At 37.8% G+C, this 19,765-nt stretch overlaps 1 protein-coding gene across 1 annotated transcript in view; it reads left to right on the top strand.

Moving 5' to 3' along the window:
• The window catches only part of THSD7B (thrombospondin type 1 domain containing 7B), a 749,444-nt gene that overhangs the window by 385,962 nt on the left and 343,717 nt on the right, over positions 1 to 19,765 (top strand). The window contains exons 10-11 of the mRNA XM_047085714.1: positions 9,028 to 9,157; positions 19,157 to 19,260. Coding sequence (XP_046941670.1) covers positions 9,028 to 9,157; positions 19,157 to 19,260 — 234 coding nt within the window. The remainder of the gene's footprint in view (positions 1 to 9,027; positions 9,158 to 19,156; positions 19,261 to 19,765) is intronic.

Here is a 19,765-nt window from a genome sequence, read left to right as displayed (position 1 = left end):
TGTTTCAGTATAACGCACAGCCCCTAGGTTCATCTCCTACATATAGAGGAAACCTGATAAATATTTATCAACAATGACAACCCTGTATGTGGTAAGTGCTTCCCTCTGAGAACTCAGAGTCACTGTTTTTCCAGATTTAAGTGGGAGATAGTTGGGCTGGTGGTGAACCCTGGTTTGTGCCTTTCCTAAAAAAAGAAAAAAAAAATCTCAGCAGTGGTTGTGAGTAGACTAATGAGGGCCATTCTCTTGTGTATAATTTTTCGGGAGAGAGAATGCTTTTCTTTTCTTTCTTTCTTTCTTTTTTTTTTGTTTTTGTTTGTTTGTTTGTTTGTTTTGCTTTCAGAGGATGTAATGTTGAAGAAAGTTGGGCTGACAGACTTCTTAATGACCATTTGGAATTTTTGCCATGTGAAAGTTGTTTTCTCTTCATTTTAATGCTCCACTTTGATTAAACACCACTTCTCTTTAGTTACATAGCTTTTATTCGTAATGTTTCTGTCATAACAACACATATCACGTAGCTCCAGTCAATTATCTTCAGGTAAGCCCCATACTCTCCTTTCCCTTTCATTTTTAATTTAATGATTCATGAGCAAGTGTGCTTGGGGCACAGGACCATCTTCTTTGGATGCATGAACTGATATCTAAAGCAGAATTCTGTGGCAAGAAATAAAAAGGTCCAGTGATCAGATTGAATAGATAATTTTAAGAACAGCAGCACAGTCTATCTTTTCCATACATTTGAAATGCAACCCTACGCTGCAGTGAGAGACAAAATGTGCTTGTTACTTACATTCGCATGAGGTGATAGTCTTTTTTCAGAGAGCATATAATTTTCATACAAACAGAGGTACTTCCGAAAAGTGAGTGGATGGGCTATTCATATTTAAGATGAGATAACAAGCATTAACTAGGACTTTGTTGAGCAAACAGGTACTTGATCAGCTTATCTGTTCCTCTCCAATGATATGACAAGGTGGTTGATACAAATTGCCTTGCAATTGTAATTTAATTTACCAGGAATGTGGGATGATTTTCAGCCACTCATAGTCTACTCCTCAATGCTCAGAACATGGCCAAGATGTAGCACTGAATAGAAGGCCAGTTTGTCATATTTTTCTTTTAATATAAAGAAGCCTCAATTATTGAAGCATTTTCCTGTGTTTTTGTTTCATTTTATTTATTTATTTGTTTGTTTATTTGCTTATAAGTCTATTTTGAGAAACAGAGAGAGAGAGAGAGAGAGAGAGAGAGAGAATGCAGCATGAGTGGGGGAGGAGCAGAGAAAGACGGAGAGAGAATCCCAGGTAGGCTCCTTGCTGTGAGCACATGAAGCCCAATGTGAAGATTGATCTCACCAAATCATGAGATCATGACCTGGGCCAAAATCAAGAGTCAGACACTTAACCGACTGAGCCACTAGGTGCCCTTGTTTCATTTTATTTATTTTAGACACAGAGAACAGTGGGGGAAAGGGAGAGAGAGAGAGACAGACAGACAGACAGAAAGAGAGAGAATCTTAAGCAGACTCTATGATCAGCACAGAGCCTGTCACAGGGCTTTATCCCATGACCCTGGGATCATGACCTGAGTTGAAACCAAAGTCAGACGCCCAACTGACTGAGACACCCAGGTGCCCCTTCTATGTTTTTGTTTTTTTGTTTTTTTAAATCTTTTTTCTCACCTTCTCTCATGAATTCATGTTATAGAAGACTCCCTGTATCAGGCAATATGTACATCCTTTACACGCAGTATCTCATTTAATCCTCCTGTCAATCATATGACATAGAAACTTCTTTTTGGTTTGTTTTACAGCCAAGTAAGCTGAGGTTTAGCAAGACTAATTTCTTCTACTTTTGCTACCATCTTTCTGGGAAAGACTGGTATAGACCTTCAGAGAATCTATAAATATCTCTTATTATTATATATGTATAAATAAATCACTTATATATTTCTGATATTAAATATGGCTCTTGATGTTTAAGCTGCCATCTTCATAAATGTTACTTCTTTTGATTATAATTAGTAGCAAGTATAATTATGCCTGATGACTAAGTGATGATAAAATATGCATAAATAAAAATTGAATTTAGACTAGTTTATTAGCAATAATCGTGCTTAAACAGTTACTTATGTTTGCAAACAGGAATTTTAATTTATTGTTATTTTTCATAGGCCTAATGAGGTTGGAAGCATCACTCACCAAGCCCCACAAGCACTGTGTTTACTGGCATTTGAAGCCTTCTGCCAACAGGGTACTATTGAAGAATTGATTAAAAAGGAAGAGGTGTCCCATGGGAATAACAGAGGAATTATGATGTGAACCCTTCCCTGGAATGCCCCTCTCTCTTTGTTTTACCATAAAGTCTCTGTGGAAAGATCATGGGCTTGGATATCTGTTTAGCCAGTTTTAATGGCATAGTTTTAACTAGCAACAACTAGCTTAACAACTAGCAAGGTGACTTTGGGCAAATTATTTAACTCTTCCACCCTCCATTTTCTTATTTGCAAAGTGGGAACAATAATTATAATTTTAAAATAAATGAAAATGGTAGTAGTAACACCAGCCTCGTAGCATTATAATAATAAAATGAGATACCATATGCAAAATGTCCAGAAGCAGATCTGATATAGATGAAGGAAATAATTCCTGGAAATTTCTAATGCATTTTACATACGTTTAAAATCCAAATGTCTGCAACCTCCAAAGACACTCTCTTCCATTTTCTGTCTACTTCCCTTAAATCATTTCTTGTGTCTTCAACAGAAAGTGAGGTTCTATTTGACTTCGATTTCTGAGACCTTCCACTTGGCCTTTTGCTCATCATCTCTTGTCTGACTTCAGATCTTGATGTTGGGTGCTACCAGAGACATTCGCTTCTTCTGTTGCTAATTACCTCTTGGGTTTCTGTAATTACTGTCCTTCCTTGGTACAAAAGTGCTCCCTTCAGGCTGGCTTCAAAGTACAGGTGAAGTGAGAAGACTATTGACTGCTCCATCCCAAGTGGGGATGTTGCCTGCCCTTGAGGTTCCATGACACCCCAGCTAATTCATGTCTCTTGTGCATAACTGACTCTGCTTTAGGTCTGGTTATAAGCTGAGGCACTTATATCACAAAAAATGGAAAAATCATTTAAAAGTGAATGCTAAATATTACCATGCCAAAGTTGAAGGACAAAGAAACACATCACACAGAAAAAGAAATTTTTAGCAGCTATCTTGCAGATCCTGGTGTTGATTTCACTATGTCAAGATCATCCCTTATCTCTGTTTCTCTTTTTGAAAACATATAAAATGTCTTCATTTCTATACAGTGACAATCAGTTTTTTTCTGTAGAAACCTAACCTCTATTCTAAAAGTTTGTTTTGTCCATAGAATCCATCTTTCTCAACCCTCACCTGAACATCTGTAGGGCATGATAAATTAATGCAGCCGTGTTCCCTAAACCTTGAATGACTTCACCTGGAATTACACCATAAAGCAGAAAACCTCTGTGTGTGAGTGTTCATTGTGTGTGTGTGTGTGTGTGTGTGTGCACATGCACATGTGTGCACATACACATACAATGAGAACAGAGAAACATTGATCTATGTTCTCTCTCAAGAAAGGCATCTATTTCATTTTTCCTATCCTCTTCAATTTTTATTTCTGATGTTCTAAGATAACACTTGGACAACACACACATACACACAGAAACATATACACACATATACACACAGGACCACACTCATACTAATCCTAAGGGTAAAAAATAATTTTCAGAACAAATACAGTGTAACTGAAAATAACTGAGAATGGGAGACTTATTCTTAAAGGCATAATTTTTTACAAAGCTGTCCCCACCCAAATGAAGATAGCTTTATATTATTATGCAAAACTGTTTTTATTTTATTGAAGTATAATTGATGTACTCTATCCTATTAGTTTCAGGTGTACATCATAGTGATTCAATATTTTTATGCACTATGAAATAATCCCCATGATGTCTAGTTACCATCTGTCACCATATAGTTATTACAATATTATTGACTATATTTCTGATGCTGAATGGTACAATCCCATGACTTATTTATTTTATAACTGGAAGTTTTTACCTTATAATCCACTTTCCCTATTTCATCCCCCCACCCCTGCCCACTTTGGTAACCAATAGTTTGTTTCTTTTACCTACAAGTCTGTTCCTATTTTGTTTTGTTTGTTTGTGTTGCTTTTAGATTCCACATATATTCTCTGTCGGACTTTTGTTTAGCATGTCATTCAGTTCCTTCCATGTTGTTGCAAATGGCAAGATCTTAATTTTTTATGGCTGAATAATATTCTATTTTGTATATATACTATAATTTCTTTATCCATTCATCTATTGATGGACAGTACAATTGCCTCCATATTTTTGCTATTGTAAATAGGATCTCAGTGAACATAAGGATGCATATATCTCTTTGAATTGATGTTTTCATTTTTTTTTGGATGAGGACCCTGAAGTGGAATTCCTGGATTTTATGGTAATTCTACATTGAATTTTTTAAGAAGCACCCATACTGTTTTCATTCCCTTTTCTCCACATCCTCACCAACATTTGTTATTTTTGTGTGTGTGTTTTTCATAATAGCCAATTTGACAGGTGTGAGGTAATATCTCATTGTGGTTTTCATTTGCACTTCTCTGACCATTAGTGATGTTGAACATCATTCCATGTGTCTGTTGGCCATCTGTATGTCTTCCTTGGAAAATGTCTATTTACGTCCACTGCTCATGTTTTAATTGTTTTTTTTTTTCTTTATGAAGTTGAATAAGTACATTATATATTTCGGATATTAAACCCTTTCGGATATATAATTTGTAAATATCTTCTTTCAGTAGGTTGTCATTCCATTTTGTTGATGGTTTACTTTGCTGTGCAAAATTTTTTTAGTTTGATATATTCCTATTTGTTATTTTAGCTGTTGTTAACTCTTGCCTGAGAAACTGGTCCACAAAGTATTTCTAAGACCAATGTCACAGAGCTTACTGCCTATCCTTTTTCTTGAGATTTTATGGTTTCAGATATTATATACAAGTTGTTAATTTATTTAAAAAATTTTTTTTACATTTATTTAGTTTTTAGAAACAGAGCGAGACAAAGAGTGAGTGGGGGAGGGGCAGAGAGCGAAGGAGACACAGAATTTGAAGTAGGATCCAGGCTCCAAGGAAGCGGTCAGCACAGAGCCTGATGCAGGACTCAAACCCACAAACTGTGAGATCATGACCTGAGCCGAAGTCGGACACTCAACCAACTGAGCCACCCAGGCATCCCGTTAATTTATTTTTAAAATAGTTTTGTATATAGTGTAAGATGTATATAGTGTAAGATAGTGGTTCATTCTTTTTCGTGTAGCTGTCCAGTTTTTCTGACATAATTTTTGAAGAAACTGTCTTTTCCTCATTGCATGTTTTTGTCTGTTTTGCCATAGATTAATTGACCATATATGCATGGATTTATTTCTGATCTATATGTCTTTTTTTAATGCCAGTACCATGCTGTTTTGATTACTGTAGATTTATAGTATAGTTTGAAACCAGAGAATATGATTGATACCTCCACTTTGTTTCTGTCCCCCCCCCCCAGGATTGCTTTGACTATTTGGGGATCTTTTGCAATTCTATACAAACTTTAGGATTTCTTATTCTAGTTCTGTGAAAAATACCATTGGTATTTTGATGGGGGTTGCCTTGAATCTGTAGATTGTTTTGGGTAGCATGGACATTTTAACAATATTAATACTTTCAATCCATGAGCATGGTATATCTTTCCATTTATTTTCATCTTCTTCAATTTCTTTCATAAGTGTCTTAAAGTTTGAGAGTACAGGTTTTCTGTCTCCTTGGTTAAATTTAATCTTTGGTATTTTATTATTTTTGATGTGGTCATGAATAGGATTGTTTTCTTAGTTTGTCTTTCTTTCTGATAGCTGTTTTTTAGTACATAGAAACACAACCAAATTCTGTATGTTAATTTTGTATCCTGCAACTTTACTGAATTCATTTATTAGTTCTAATAGTTTTTTGGTGGAGTCTTTAGGGCCTCCTATCTATGGTATCATGTCATCTGCAAATAGTAACAGTTTTAACTTCTTCCTTTCCAATTTGGATGCCTTTTATTTCTTTATCTTGCCTAATTTCTGTAACTATGACTTCCAATACTATGTTGAATTAAAGTGGCAAGGGTGAGCATTTTTGTCTTGTACTTGATCTTAAGGGAAAATCTCTCAGCTTTTCACCAGAACTATTTTAATTACACTTATTTTATTTCTTCTTAAACTCCTATTTTATATTTCTCACACTACCTTAAGTAGTTTTAGAAATGGGCCAATTATAACATTCTTCCCTGCTATATAGTAGTATGTCTTTCTTATTTTATTGGCATGTTCTGGCAGAAAACAGGAATGGTGGCCCATTCAAATGGGGCAACTGGGGAAAATTTAATGAAGGGTCTATTGACAAAATACTGGAAAGGGTTACATAAGCTAACAGGGGATGATTCAGTACCTGAAGTAGTGATGTTTAGGAGCCTGAAATTTGATAGAGGTAGGAACAATTAGTAGGATTACAGCTATATGAGAGAGCCACTCCACAGAAACCATGCCTTTTGGTTGGTGTAGAGAACCAGTTAAGGTGATCTAGAAGATAAAATCTGGTGGAATAAATTCCCTGATCTTTCTCTCCTCTTATCATCTTTTTTCTTACATTGTGTGCCCCATCCCTCTGTTGGCCAAACCCAACCAGAAGTAATGGACAAGGGAATCACTGATACAGTCCTTCTATGATCAGTTCCCTGGGTAGACAGCATATAAAGCAGGAGGATAGATCTGTAAGTAGATGGAAAAGATCCTATACATCTGCTTAACTTATAGTTCATTATCATGAAATGTACAAGTACATTGGTTTCTCTTCTTTCCATAATCTCATTAAAATAACAGAAATGAGTTGTGAAAGCCCTAATCCCATGTTAAAAAAATAATAAGAAAGAGAAGACCATCAGTGGATGAGAGCTCTAAATGCATTTATGAAAACTTAATAGACAAAGACTAAAGATCAGAGAAACTGATGATGCAGCACAGAAAGCTTGTCCTAACTTAGCAGGAATGTGGGTGGTAAGAGAAGAGGAAGCTTGTTTACCCATGAAGACTCTTTAGAACCGTGGTGGCTGGTCTGATAGAGGGCAGGAGGAGTGAGGAGTGGGACTGGAAAAAAAAAAGTTTTTTTAAAGCCTTTAAATAAACATTAGAAGCATAAAAATAGTGATACAATTATAAAAAATTGAAAGGTGGTACAAAGTAAACTCCCATCCATTATAGCAGAAAATCAATAAATGATGTCTAAAATTAATGAATCAAGAAGCAATGACATAAGTTTATTATTTATGGATTTGGAGATAACCACAGATGAACTAAATAAAGAGAGTTCAAAGTCTTCTGGAAGGAGGACAGGGAATTGGTTGTGGGTCAGTTTTTTTCTCATTGTAAGTCATGGTACTAATGATTTTTTTAAAACCACATGAATATATAATTTTACTGAAAGTCCCCCCCCCTTTTGTCACATTCCACTTAGTTTACTGGCTTTCTAGAAATTTTATTCTTAACACGGTTAGTTCTGTCCCAGACTTACCAATTAATTCCATTTTTTCCTACACCACCCTTTCTCTCCATTCTTTGTAACCCTCCAACATGTGAACATCCACATTCCATCTAAATGCCCCTACATGTCTTTCTCTATGAATTCCATGCACCCATTTATGTCTCAGGAGTACCTTTTCTCAGACTTTCCTTGGCCTAAAATGACTTCAACCTTTTTTTTCTATTAAGATTTCAAGTCCCAGAATAAAATCTGTCTCCTCCAGGAACTGTCTGGTTTCTAGAGACAAAAATGATTATTCCTTCTTCGTACTGTCTTAGTACTGCACACTGTTGACATTTCTCGCTCTACCAATGTCTTAAATTTGTTGTATCTCTATCTGCCCCATTTTCTTTCTGTGTAAGTTCAAGAATTTTCATTTTTATATATAGTGCATATTTTGCACATAGCAATTGAAATATTTGCTCACCATTGTAACTGTAATTGATTTTTGTTGCTGTTATTGATCAGAAGGCATCTAAAGATTATGAGATGAGTGCCCCAGCCCATTAAAGTGATAGTGAACACTGGCTGTCTTTGTTGAGGTGCCTATTAATACTTCTGCTTTTTAGCCAAACCAGGAAGTAGACAATATTTTGTTTTGTCACAATTTTAGTGCCTTTCCCCTAAATTACAATTATATCCATATTGTCCCAGGTTATGATGAATGAGAGATATTATAAGAAACTAATACCCACAAATAAATTACTAATGTATTAATTTTAATGAGTATTTCCAGAGGGAAATGCCTTTCCTGAGGAAGCGATTTGCTCATAGTAAAACTCTAGGCCCTTGAGCTATTGTGAGATCAAAGTTGGTTTCTGTGGTTTCTCAGATTATGCCGTGTAATTCTTATGACATAGGTAATATAAATTCTGATTAATTTAAAGCATATTAAGACAATTGGGAAACACTCTTTGCATATTAGGTCATATAGATTTGAAATGACAATTATTGAGTATTAACTATCTATCTCATAGGAGTGAGAATTGGTATAATATTATTAACCCCTGGTCTTTGCTTCTCATTCTCATTCCCCAAGAAGTCTTACCACATGTTTTTACTTCACCTCCTTCTTTCTTTGTTTCTTTATTTTTTCCTTCCCTTCCTTTTCCTTTTCCTTTTCCTTTTCCTTTTCTTTTCCTTTTCCTTTTCCTTTTCCTTTTCCTTTTCCTTCCCTTCCCTTCCCTTCCCTTCCCTTCCCTTCCCTTCCCTTCCCTTCCCTTCCCTTCCTTCCCTTCCCTTTCCTTTCCTTCTCTTCCTTTCCCTTCCTCCCCTCCTTCCTGCCTGTATGCCTGCCTGCCTGCTACTAACCCTGTATTTTTCCGTGCAGCTACATAAAAAGGCACTATAATTTTATTTTTCCTTTACTTTAGGAAATGCCACGGTTAAACAGTCTCGATATAGGATTATTATCCAGGAAGCAGCCAACGGAGGCCAAGAATGCCCAGATACCTTATTTGAAGAGCGAGAGTGTGAAGATATTTCATTATGTCCTGTATATCGGTAATTAGTTACCTTTTAAAATAATCATTAGATTTTAGTGTAAATCATGACTTATTTTCTTTCATAAGTTTATGATTTTTAGTGAGAAAGAAGATAAGGTAATGTTTATCTTTAATACCTCAATATTTCCCCCTGTTATTTTGAATGTATTTTGAGGAAGTAAGGAATAAGAAAGTCTAATTATCAAAAAAAAAAGAAACAAACATGGTTTGCTTTTAAGTGAGCTGCTGGAGTTCTGTCACCTAGGCAGTCAATTTTAAGGATTAGGATCCAAAGAGATTCAGGATAAAGACTACCTGGAAAACAAACACACATGTAATTTACTTCATTCTATTGTTTTCATCCTAAAGCCTTTAATGAAGAACTAAGAACAAAAATTTACTTTTAAAATAATTATTTACTTTTATTTAAAAAAAATTGGTTCTTAATTTTTTCATATACACATTTTAATAAACTACTTAGGGAAAATAAAAAAGTTTAACCTATGGATAAAATATTTAAAAAAAAGAAGAAAAGAAAAGAAAAGAAAAGAAAAGAAAAGAAAAGAAAAGAAAAGAAAAGAAAATGTGCACCTGAGTGGCTCAGTCGGTTATGGTTAAGTGTCTGACTTCAGCTCAGGTCATGATCTCACATGGTTCATGAGTTCGAGCCCTGCATCGGGCTCTGTGCTGACCGCTCAGAGCCTGGAACCTGTTTCAGATTCTGTGTCTCCGTCTCTCTCTGCCCCTTCCCTGCTCGCACTCTGTCTTCCCTCTCTCTCTCTGTCTCTCTCTCTCTCAAAAATAAACAAAAAGTTGAAATTTTTTTAATTAAAAAAAAAGAAAATGACTTTTAAAATATATTCCCTCTTGGCAACTTGGGGACTATTATTTATAAAAATAATGCCTGAGGTTTGTGTGTTTAGTCATTAATATCTATCCTTTTAATGTTGGATTGAAGCATTGCTTTAAAGTACATCTGGATTAAAATCATTCACTGTTGAGTTTTACTTACTTGTGAAGAAAAAAACACTGTCTTAAAATTCCTGTGGTTATCAGTACACTTAAAAATGCCTTTATCAAAAATGCCTAGTGTTTCTCCTGATTATTTGAGGAACTATATCTTAAAGATACGAAATTCAAGAGCTAATTTATTCAGGAGGACACAAGTTTTTTGTTTTTTTTTCCTTCTTTCTCTCTCTTTTTGTTAAAGTTTATTTATTTACTTTGAGAAAGAGAGAGCATGAGCAGTGGGGGGTGAGGGGGCAGGGAGAGAAGGAGAGAGAGAATCTCAAGCAGACTCCACCCTGTCAGCACAGAGCCTGATGTGGAACTCTATCTTGTAAACCATGAGATCATGACATGAGCTGAAATCAAGAGTCTGAGGCTTAACGGGCTGAGCCACCCAGGTGCACCACCCTCTCTTTTTTAAGAAGGCTCCTCACATTAGATAGAGTGCCACTGAAGAGTCTAAATGACTATCAGCTTTATAATCCTTTATTATTATTGTTTCTACCGAATGGCCAGTTTAAGTAGGATGTGAATAAACACTGGGAACATGCCCAGACTACCAGTTGCTTCATTAACCACAGGGCTGCTGTGGAAACACTGTCAATATTCATCCCTTTATACTATATATAAATACTGAAACTTCTGAGCCCACCAAAAGAGCTCTTGAGGAAAGTAGCCAATTGAAAAAAATTAGCCAAATTAAACATTATTAGAAGTTTTTATAATCCCAGGTCTATTATAATCATAGAAAATCCTAGAAGCTGTTAGTGAGATTTTCCTTTCTATTGTCCACTCTCTGAACTCCCTGGTTGCACTCCATTTTAGCCATTCATGTTTAAACTCGTTTCCATCATTGACCTCCTGCCATTTTCCCCAGAAACCAGTTTTGCTGTGTCTGGATTGGATCATTGTATCATTTCTCCTGATGCTGAGGTTAATATGTGTACAAGTTATCAGCAAGATTCTCTGCTCCTCAATAAAACACCCTTTAATTTTAAGCAATATTCCAATTTAGTTTTGTATCCCTTTTCACTGGTATGTTAGGGAGCTGAGTTAATACAGACCTGTATCATATTCTTCTGATTCTTCTTTTACTCCATTAAGGTAACATATTCACATGTTTACCATTTAAAATAGAATCAAAATGTCTGTAGAAATTTTTCTGTGAATTTGAACATCTCCAACACATTAAGTTAATAAGCAAAAGGGAAAAAACATGAAGATGTATCCTTACATAGAATTAATGTGGGGTCAAGAGTCTATGGCTAAGGATCCGAGAATTTAGGAGGGATAACTGGCCTGCTGAGTTGTGAAATCTGAGTAATTTCACTTAACCTTTATGAGGCCAAGTTTATCATTCCAAGACTGAGTTTAACAAGTCCTGAAAATTCCTTATATTTCAGTTTATGCAGCACACTAAACTAGACTGAACACCATGATCTCATTTCAACCTAGAAAGTCTTAGTAAACTTAAGGGATCTGAATGAATGATACATCCTAGTTGAAAAATTGCCCTGAAACCCCTTACCATTTCAGTTTCTGTGTTTTAGAATTATACTAAATGCATCTATGCATATGCAAGGTAAACTTACAACTATTTAAAATTAAGGAGTGATTTCTTTTTTTTTTTTTTTTTTTTATATGAAGTTTATTGACAAATTGGTTTCCATACAACACCCAGTGCTCATCCCAAAAGGTGCCCTCCTCAATACCCATCACCCACCCGCCCCTCCCTCCCACCCCCCATCAACCCTCAGTTTGTTCTCAGTTTTTAACAGTCTCTTATGCTTTGGCTCTCTCCCACTCTAACTTCCTTTTTTTTTTTTTTTTTTTTTTTCTCCTTCCCCTCCCCCATGGGTTCCTGTTAAGTTTCTCAGGATCCACATAAGAGTGAAACCATATGGTATCTGTCTTTCTCTGTATGGCTTATTTCACTTAGCATCACACTCTCCAGTTCCATCCACGTTGCTACAAAAGGCCATATTTCATTTTTTCTCATTGCCACTTAGTATTCCATTGTGTATATAAACCACAATTTCTTTATCCATTCATCAGTTGATGGACATTTAGGCTCTTTCCATAATTTGGCTATTGTTGAGAGTGCTGCTATGAACATTGGGGTACAAGTGCCCCTATGCATCAGTACTCCTGTATCCCTTGGGTAGATTCCTAGCAGTGCTATTGCTGGGTCATAGGGTAGGTCTATTTTTAATTTTCTGAGGAACCTCCACACTGCTTTCCAGAGCGGCTGCACCAATTTGCATTCCCACCAACAGTGCAAGAGGGTTCCCGTTTCTCCACATCCTCTCCAGCATCTATAGTCTCCTGATTTGTTCATTTTGGCCACTCTGACTGGCGTGAGGTGATACCTGAGTGTGGTTTTGATTTGTATTTCCCTGATAAGGAGCGACGCTGAACATCTTTTCATGTGCCTGTTGGCCATCTGGATGTCTTCTTTAGAGAAGTGTCTATTCATGTTTTCTGCCCATTTCTTCACTGGGTTATTTGTTTTTCGGGTGTGGAGTTTGGTGAGCTCTTTATAGATTTTAGATACTAGCCCTTTGTCCGATATGTCATTTGCAAATATCTTTTCCCATTCCGTTGGTTGCCTTTTAGTTTTGTTGGTTGTTTCCTTGGCTGTGCAGAAGCTTTTTATCTTCATAAGGTCCCAGTAATTCACTTTTGCTTTTAATTCCCTTGCCTTTGGGGATGTGTCGAGTAAGAGATTGCTACGGCTGAGGTCAGAGAGGTCTTTTCCTGCTTTCTCCTCTAAGGTTCTGATGGTTTCCTGTCTCACATTTAGGTCCTTTATCCATTTTGAGTTTATTTTTGTAAATGGTGTGAGAAAGTGGTCTAGTTTCAACCTTCTGCATGTTGCTGTCCAGTTCTCCCAGCACCATTTGTTAAAGAGGCTGTCTTTTTTCCATTGGATGTTCTTTCCTGCTTTGTCAAAGATGAGTTGGCCATATGTTTGTGGGTCTAGTTCTGGGGTTTCTATTCTATTCCATTGGTCTGTGTGTCTGTTTTTGTGCCAATACCATGCTGTCTTGATGATGACAGCTTTGTAGTAGAGGCTGAAGTCTGGGATTGTGATGCCTCCTGCTTTGGTCTTCTTCTTCAAAATTCCTTTGGCTATTCGGGGCCTTTTGTGGTTCCATATGAATTTTAGGATTGCTTGTTCTAGTTTCGAGAAGAATGCTGGTGCAATTTTGATTGGGATTGCATTGAATGTGTAGATAGCTTTGGGTAGTATTGACATTTTGACAATATTTATTCTTCCAATCCATGAGCAGGGAATGTCTTTCCATTTCTTTAAATCTTCTTCAATTACCTTCATAAGCTTTCTATAGTTTTCAGCATACAGATCCTTTACATCTTTGGTTAGATTTATTCCTAGGTATTTTATGCTTCTTGGTGCAATTGTGAATGGGATCAGTTTCTTTATTTGTCTTTCTGTTGCTTCATTGTTAGTGTATAAGAATGCAACTGATTTCTGTACATTGATTTTGTATCCTGCAACTTTGCTGAATTCATGTATCAGTTCTAGCAGACTTTTGGTGGAGTCTATCGGATTTTCCATGTATAATATCATGTCATCTGCAAAAAGCGAAAGCTTGACTTCATCTTTGCCAATTTTGATGCCTTTGATTTCCTTTTGTTGTCTGATTGCTGATGCTAGCACTTCCAGCACTATGTTAAACAACAACGGTGAGAGTGGGCATCCCTGTCGTGTTCCTGATCTCAGGGAAAAAGCTCTCAGTTTTTCCCCGTTGAGGATGATGTTAGCTGTGGGCTTTTCATAAATGGCTTTTATGATCTTTAAGTATGTTCCTTCTATCCCGACTTTCTCAAGGGTTTTTATTAAGAAAGGGTGCTGGATTTTGTCAAAGGCCTTTTCTGCATCGATTGACAGGATCATATGGTTCTTCTCTTTTTTTTTGTTAATGTGATGTATCACGTTGATTGATTTGCGAATGTTGAACCAGCCCTGCATCCCAGGAATGAATCCCACTTGATCATGGTGAATAATTCTTTTTATATGCTGTTGAATTCGATTTGCTAGTATCTTATTGAGAATTTTGGCATCCATATTCATCAGGGATATTGGCCTGTAGTTCTCTTTTTTTACTGGGTCTCTGTCTGGTTTAGGAATCAAAGTAATACTGGCTTCATAGAATGAGTCTGGAAGTTTTCCTTCCCTTTCTATTTCTTGGAATAGCTTGAGAAGGATAGGTATTATCTCTGCTTTAAACGTCTGGTAGAACTCCCCTGGGAAGCCATCTGGTCCTGGACTCTTATTTGTTGGGAGATTTTTGATAACTGATTCAATTTCTTCGCTGGTTATGGGTCTGTTCAAGCTTTCTATTTCCTCCTGATTGAGTTTTGGAAGAGTGTGGGTGTTCAGGAATTTGTCCATTTCTTCCAGGTTGTCCAATTTGTTGGCATATAATTTTTCATAGTATTCCCTGATAATTGTTTGTATCTCTGAGGGATTGGTTGTAATAATTCCATTTTCATTCATGATTTTATCTATTTGGGTCATCTCCCTTTTCTTTTTGAGAAGCCTGGCTAGAGGTTTGTCAATTTTGTTTATTTTTTCAAAAAACCAACTCTTGGTTTCGTTGATCTGCTCTACAGTTTTTTTAGATTCTATATTGTTTATTTCTGCTCTGATCTTTATTATTTCTCTTCTTCTGCTGGGTTTAGGCTGCCTTTGCTGTTCTGCTTCTAGTTCCTTTAGGTGTGCTGTTAGATTTTGTATTTGGGATTTTTCTTGTTTCTTGAGATAGGCCTGGATTGCAATGTATTTTCCTCTCAGGACTGCCTTCGCTGCGTCCCAAAGCGTTTGGATTGTTGTATTTTCATTTTCGTTTGTTTCCATATATTTTTTGATTTCTTCTCTAATTGCCTGGTTGACCCACTCATTCGTTAGTAGGGTGTTCTTTAACCTCCATGCTTTTGGAGGTTTTCCAGACTTTTTCCTGTGGTTGATTTCAAGCTTCATAGCATTGTGGTCTGAAAGTATGCATGGTATAATTTCAATTCTTGTAAACTTATGAAGGGCTGTTTTGTGACCCAGTATATGATCTATCTTGGAGAATGTTCCATGTGCACTCGAGAAGAAAGTATATTCTGTTGCTTTGGGATGCAGAGTTCTAAATAGATCTGTCAAGTCCATCTGATCCAGTGTCTCATTCAGGGCCCTTGTTTCTTTATTGACCGTGTGTCTAGATGATCTATCCATTTCTGTAAGTGGGGTGTTAAAGTCCCCAGCAATTACCACATTCTTATCAATAAGGTTGCTTCTGTTTATGAGTAATTGTTTTATATATTTGGGGGCTCCGGTATTCGGCGCATAGACATTTATAATTGTTAGCTCTTCCTGATGGATAGACCCTGTAACTATTATATAATGTCCTTCTTCATCTCTTGTTACAGCCTTTAATTTAAAGTCTAGTTTGTCTGATATAAGTATGGCTACTCCAGCTTTCTTCTGGCTTCCAGTAGCATGATAAATAGTTCTCCATCCCCTCACTCTGAATCTAAAGGTGTCCTCAGGTCTAAAATGAGTCTCTTGTAGACAGCAAATAGATGGGTCTTGTTTTTTTATCCATTCTGATACCCTATGTCTTTTGGTTGGCGCATTTAATCCATTTACATTCAGTGTTATTATAGAAAGATATGGGTTTAGAGTCATTGTGATGTCTGTATGTTTTATGCTTGTAGTGATGTCTCTGGTACTTTGTCTCACAGGGTCCCCCTTAGGATCTCTTGTAGGGCTGGTTTAGTGGTGACAAATTCCTTCAGTTTTTGTTTGTTTGGGAAGACCTTTATCTCTCCTTCTATTCTAAATGACAGACTTGCTGGATAAAGGATTCTCGGCTGCATATTTTTGCTGTCTAGCACCCTGAAAATCTCGTGCCAATTCTTTCTGGCCTGCCAAGTTTCAAAAGAGAGATCAGTCACGAGTCTTATAGGTCTCCCTTTATATGTGAGGGCACGTTTACCCCTTGCTGCTTTCAGAATTTTCTCTTTATCCTTGTATTTTGCCAGTTTCACTATGATATGTCGTGCAGAAGATCGATTCAAGTTACGTCTGAAGGGAGTTCTCTGTGCCTCTTGGATTTCAATGCCTTTTTCCTTCCCCAGTTCAGGGAAGTTCTCAGCTATTATCTCTTCAAGTACCCCTTCAGCACCTTTCCCTCTCTCTTCCTCCTCTGGGATACCAATTATGCGTATATTATTTCTTTTTAGTGTATCACTTAGTTCTCTAATTTTCCCCTCATACTCCTGGATTTTTTTATCTCTCTTTTTCTCAGCTTCCTCTTTTTCCATAACTTTATCTTCTAGTTCACCTACTCTCTCCTCTGCCTCTTCCATCCGAGCCGTGGTGGTTTGCATTTTGTTTTCCATTTCCTTTAAAGCGTTTTTCAGCTCCTCGTGACTGTTCCTTAGTCCCCTGATGTCTGTAGCAAGAGATTCTCTGCTGTCCTGTATGCTGTTTTCCAGCCCAGCGATTAATTTTATGACTATTATTCTAAATTCACTTTCTGTTATATTATTTAAATCCTTTTTGATCAGCTCATTAGCTGTTGTTATTTCCTGGAGATTCTTCTGAGGGGAATTCTTCCGCTTGGTCATTTTGGATAGTCCCTGGTGTGGTGAGGGCCTGCAGGGCACTTCCCCTGTGCTGTGGTGTATAACTGGAGTTGGTGGGCGGGGCCGCAGTCCGACCTGATGTCTGCCCCCAGCCCACCGCTGGGGCCACAGTCTGACTGGTGTGTGCCTTCTCTTCCCCTCTCCTAGGGGCGGGATTCACTGTGGGGTGGCGTGGCCTGTCTGGGCTACTTGCACACTGCCAGGCTTGTGATGCTGGGGATCTGGCGTATTAGCTGGGGTGGGAAGGCAAGGTGCACGGCGGCAGGGGGGGCAGGCTTAGCTCGCTTCTCCTTAGGTGATCCACTTCAGGAGGGGCCCTGTGCAGCCGGAGGGAGTCAGATCGCTGCCGGAGGTTTGGCTCCGCAGAAGCACAGAGTTGGGTGTTCGCGCGGAACGAGCAATTTCCCTGGCCGGAGCCGGTTCCCTTTGGGATTTTGGCTGGGGGATGGGCGGGGGAAATGGCGCTGGCTAGCGCCTTTGTTCCCCGCCAAACTGAGCTCTGTCGTCCGGGGGCTCCGCAGCTCACCCTCCCTTTGTCCTCCAGCCTTCCCGCTTTCCGAGCAGAGCTGTTAACTTATGACCTCCCAGACGCTAAGTCGCGCTTGCTGTCGGAACACAGTCCGTCAGGCCCCTCCGCTTTTGCAAGCCGGACTCGGGGGCTCTGCTTGGCCGGCGAGCCGCCCCTCCGCCCCGGCTCCCTCCCGCCAGTCCGTGGAGCGCGCACCGCCTCGCCGCCCTTCCTACCCTCTTCCGTGGGCCTCTCGTCTGCACTTGGGTCCGGTGACTCTGTTCTGCTAATCCTCTGGCGGTTTTCTGGGTTATTTAGGCAGGTGTAGGTGGAATCTAAGTGATCAGCAGGACGCGCGGTGAGCCCAGCGTCCTCCTACGCCGCCATCTTCCCAGAATGTTCAAGGAGTGATTTCTTTAAATGCCAAGTTTTTCTGTTTTTCTGTTTAGCTGTTTCTTGATTTCTCTCCAATCCCTCAACTATTGACAGTATGATGTCCACTTGAGTGAGATCAATGATTTTATACACACACATACACACACACACATATGTAATATTATTGACCAGTTTTGTAATATAATATATATGTAATATTATTGACCAGATATAGAAGATCTCTAGAATTTTTTCATCTTGCAAAACTGGTCAATAATATTTTTGCTTCATGTTTCTGTTTCATTTTTTTTGTTTTTGTTTTTTTAATTTTTATTTATTTTTGAAAGACAGAGAGCACAAGCAGGGGTGGGGCAGAGAGGGGGACACAAAATCTGAAGCAGGCCCCAGGCTCTGAGCTGTCAGTACAGAGCCTGATGTGAGGCTTGAACCCACAAACTGTGAGATCATGACCTGAGCTGAAGTCGGATGCTTAACCTACTGAGCCACCCAGGCTCCCCTGTTTCATTTTTTGAAGTAATATCTATTATTAGAGGTATTGGCACATATGAAAAAAGTGTCAACATATACTAAGGAAGGAGCAGAATTTGTGGTTACACTTAGAGTTTGGGTTTTTGGGTACATTCTGAAGAGACAGGTTTAAGGATACAAGTCAGTCTGTCCTGTGGGTCATAAAAATAGAAAGTTTTGTTTACCTGAGAAAGGAAAACAGTGGGAAACCATACGCCTTCCTTACAGAATATTTCCTTTGAGGAATAGAAATATTGATAATTCATCAGAAATGGATCCATTCCTCTTCCATGAGATGAACTATCACATAAGATGGGTCCCTGTGGCTCCCCACCTCCCTATTGAGATGTCTGAGTCACTTTAAAGTCTTAGAAAATACCTTATAACAATTGTTGAAGTGGAAGATTGAGTGTGAAAGTTTGCACCCCAAAATTTCAGATGTTTAAACCCTGACTCTCTAAAGATACAATGGAACATAAGGATTTTCTCTCTCCCTCCCTCTCTCACTCTCTCTGTCTTCTCCTTCTTCTCTTCCTTTTCCTTCCTCCTCCCCATCATCATCATCATTGTCTCCTTCTGCTTCTCCTCCTCCTCCTCCTTCTTCATATGATTTTAAGTTGATAAGGAGGGTAAGCCTTCTAGATTTGATCCGTGCTTTTAAGGATATTTACTGCCACTTTGGTATATGGACTACAGCTTATATGGGAAATGTCCACATTTAAAATAATGGAAATGCTGCATTAACCATGAACCTGGGGCAGAGTAGACTCTTGTCCTCCCTATTATGTGCTAGAGTTCCATTTTATCACATTGAATTTATATACATTTTTATTGAATTACTGTTTTTGTGCTTTTGGATTTCAAATTCACTTATTTTTATATTTCTTTTGTATGTTTGTCATGGTGAAATTTTTAGTCCGCTGTTCTTTGTAATCACAGGTGGAAGCCACAGAAATGGAGTCCTTGTATCTTGGTGCCAGAGTCTGTCAGGCAGGGGATAATGGGCACCAGTGAAGCCTGTGGAAAGGGGATACAAACAAGAGGTAAGGACATTTTAAAACAGTTTTTTTATGTTTTTCTTATAGACTATTGTTTATTTTATATTTGAATAATTATGATATTGGATTACATTATTTATATTTATCAGTATTTGAGTTTAAGTTTGGAATTATTGTTGATATTATACTCTCTTTTAACCATAACCAGCTAGTGTATCTGTGAATTAGTGCAATGTAAGCGAATATCTGTAAGCGAATTCTTAGTTATTTGCATATCCCAATGCTGATGTTCCAGACACATGCCGGACATGATCCAAGGAATGAAGAATATGTCTATGATTAGACCCAACAGTATACATTGCACTTTTTAGGTGCTAATTTAATGTTTGCTAAATGAATTAAGGATAACTGAATCAATTGACTAATCTTAATAAGCATGACTTGAATGTAATTGTTATATGCATAATTACTATATGTTCTATATATAATATACATAGAAAGGAGCTATCTTATTCCTGTGAATAAGCATCTGGATCGAAGTAGAAGTGCT

Source organism: Lynx rufus, unplaced genomic scaffold, assembly GCF_022079265.1.
Source record: "Lynx rufus isolate CCGP_SWC_20201006 ecotype Redwood Valley unplaced genomic scaffold, mLynRuf1.p SCAF_2, whole genome shotgun sequence".
In the NCBI taxonomy this organism is placed as follows: Eukaryota; Metazoa; Chordata; class Mammalia; order Carnivora; family Felidae; genus Lynx; species Lynx rufus.
The sequence above is the reverse complement of the archived record's forward strand: the minus strand, read 5'-3'. Positions and strand labels throughout refer to the sequence as shown.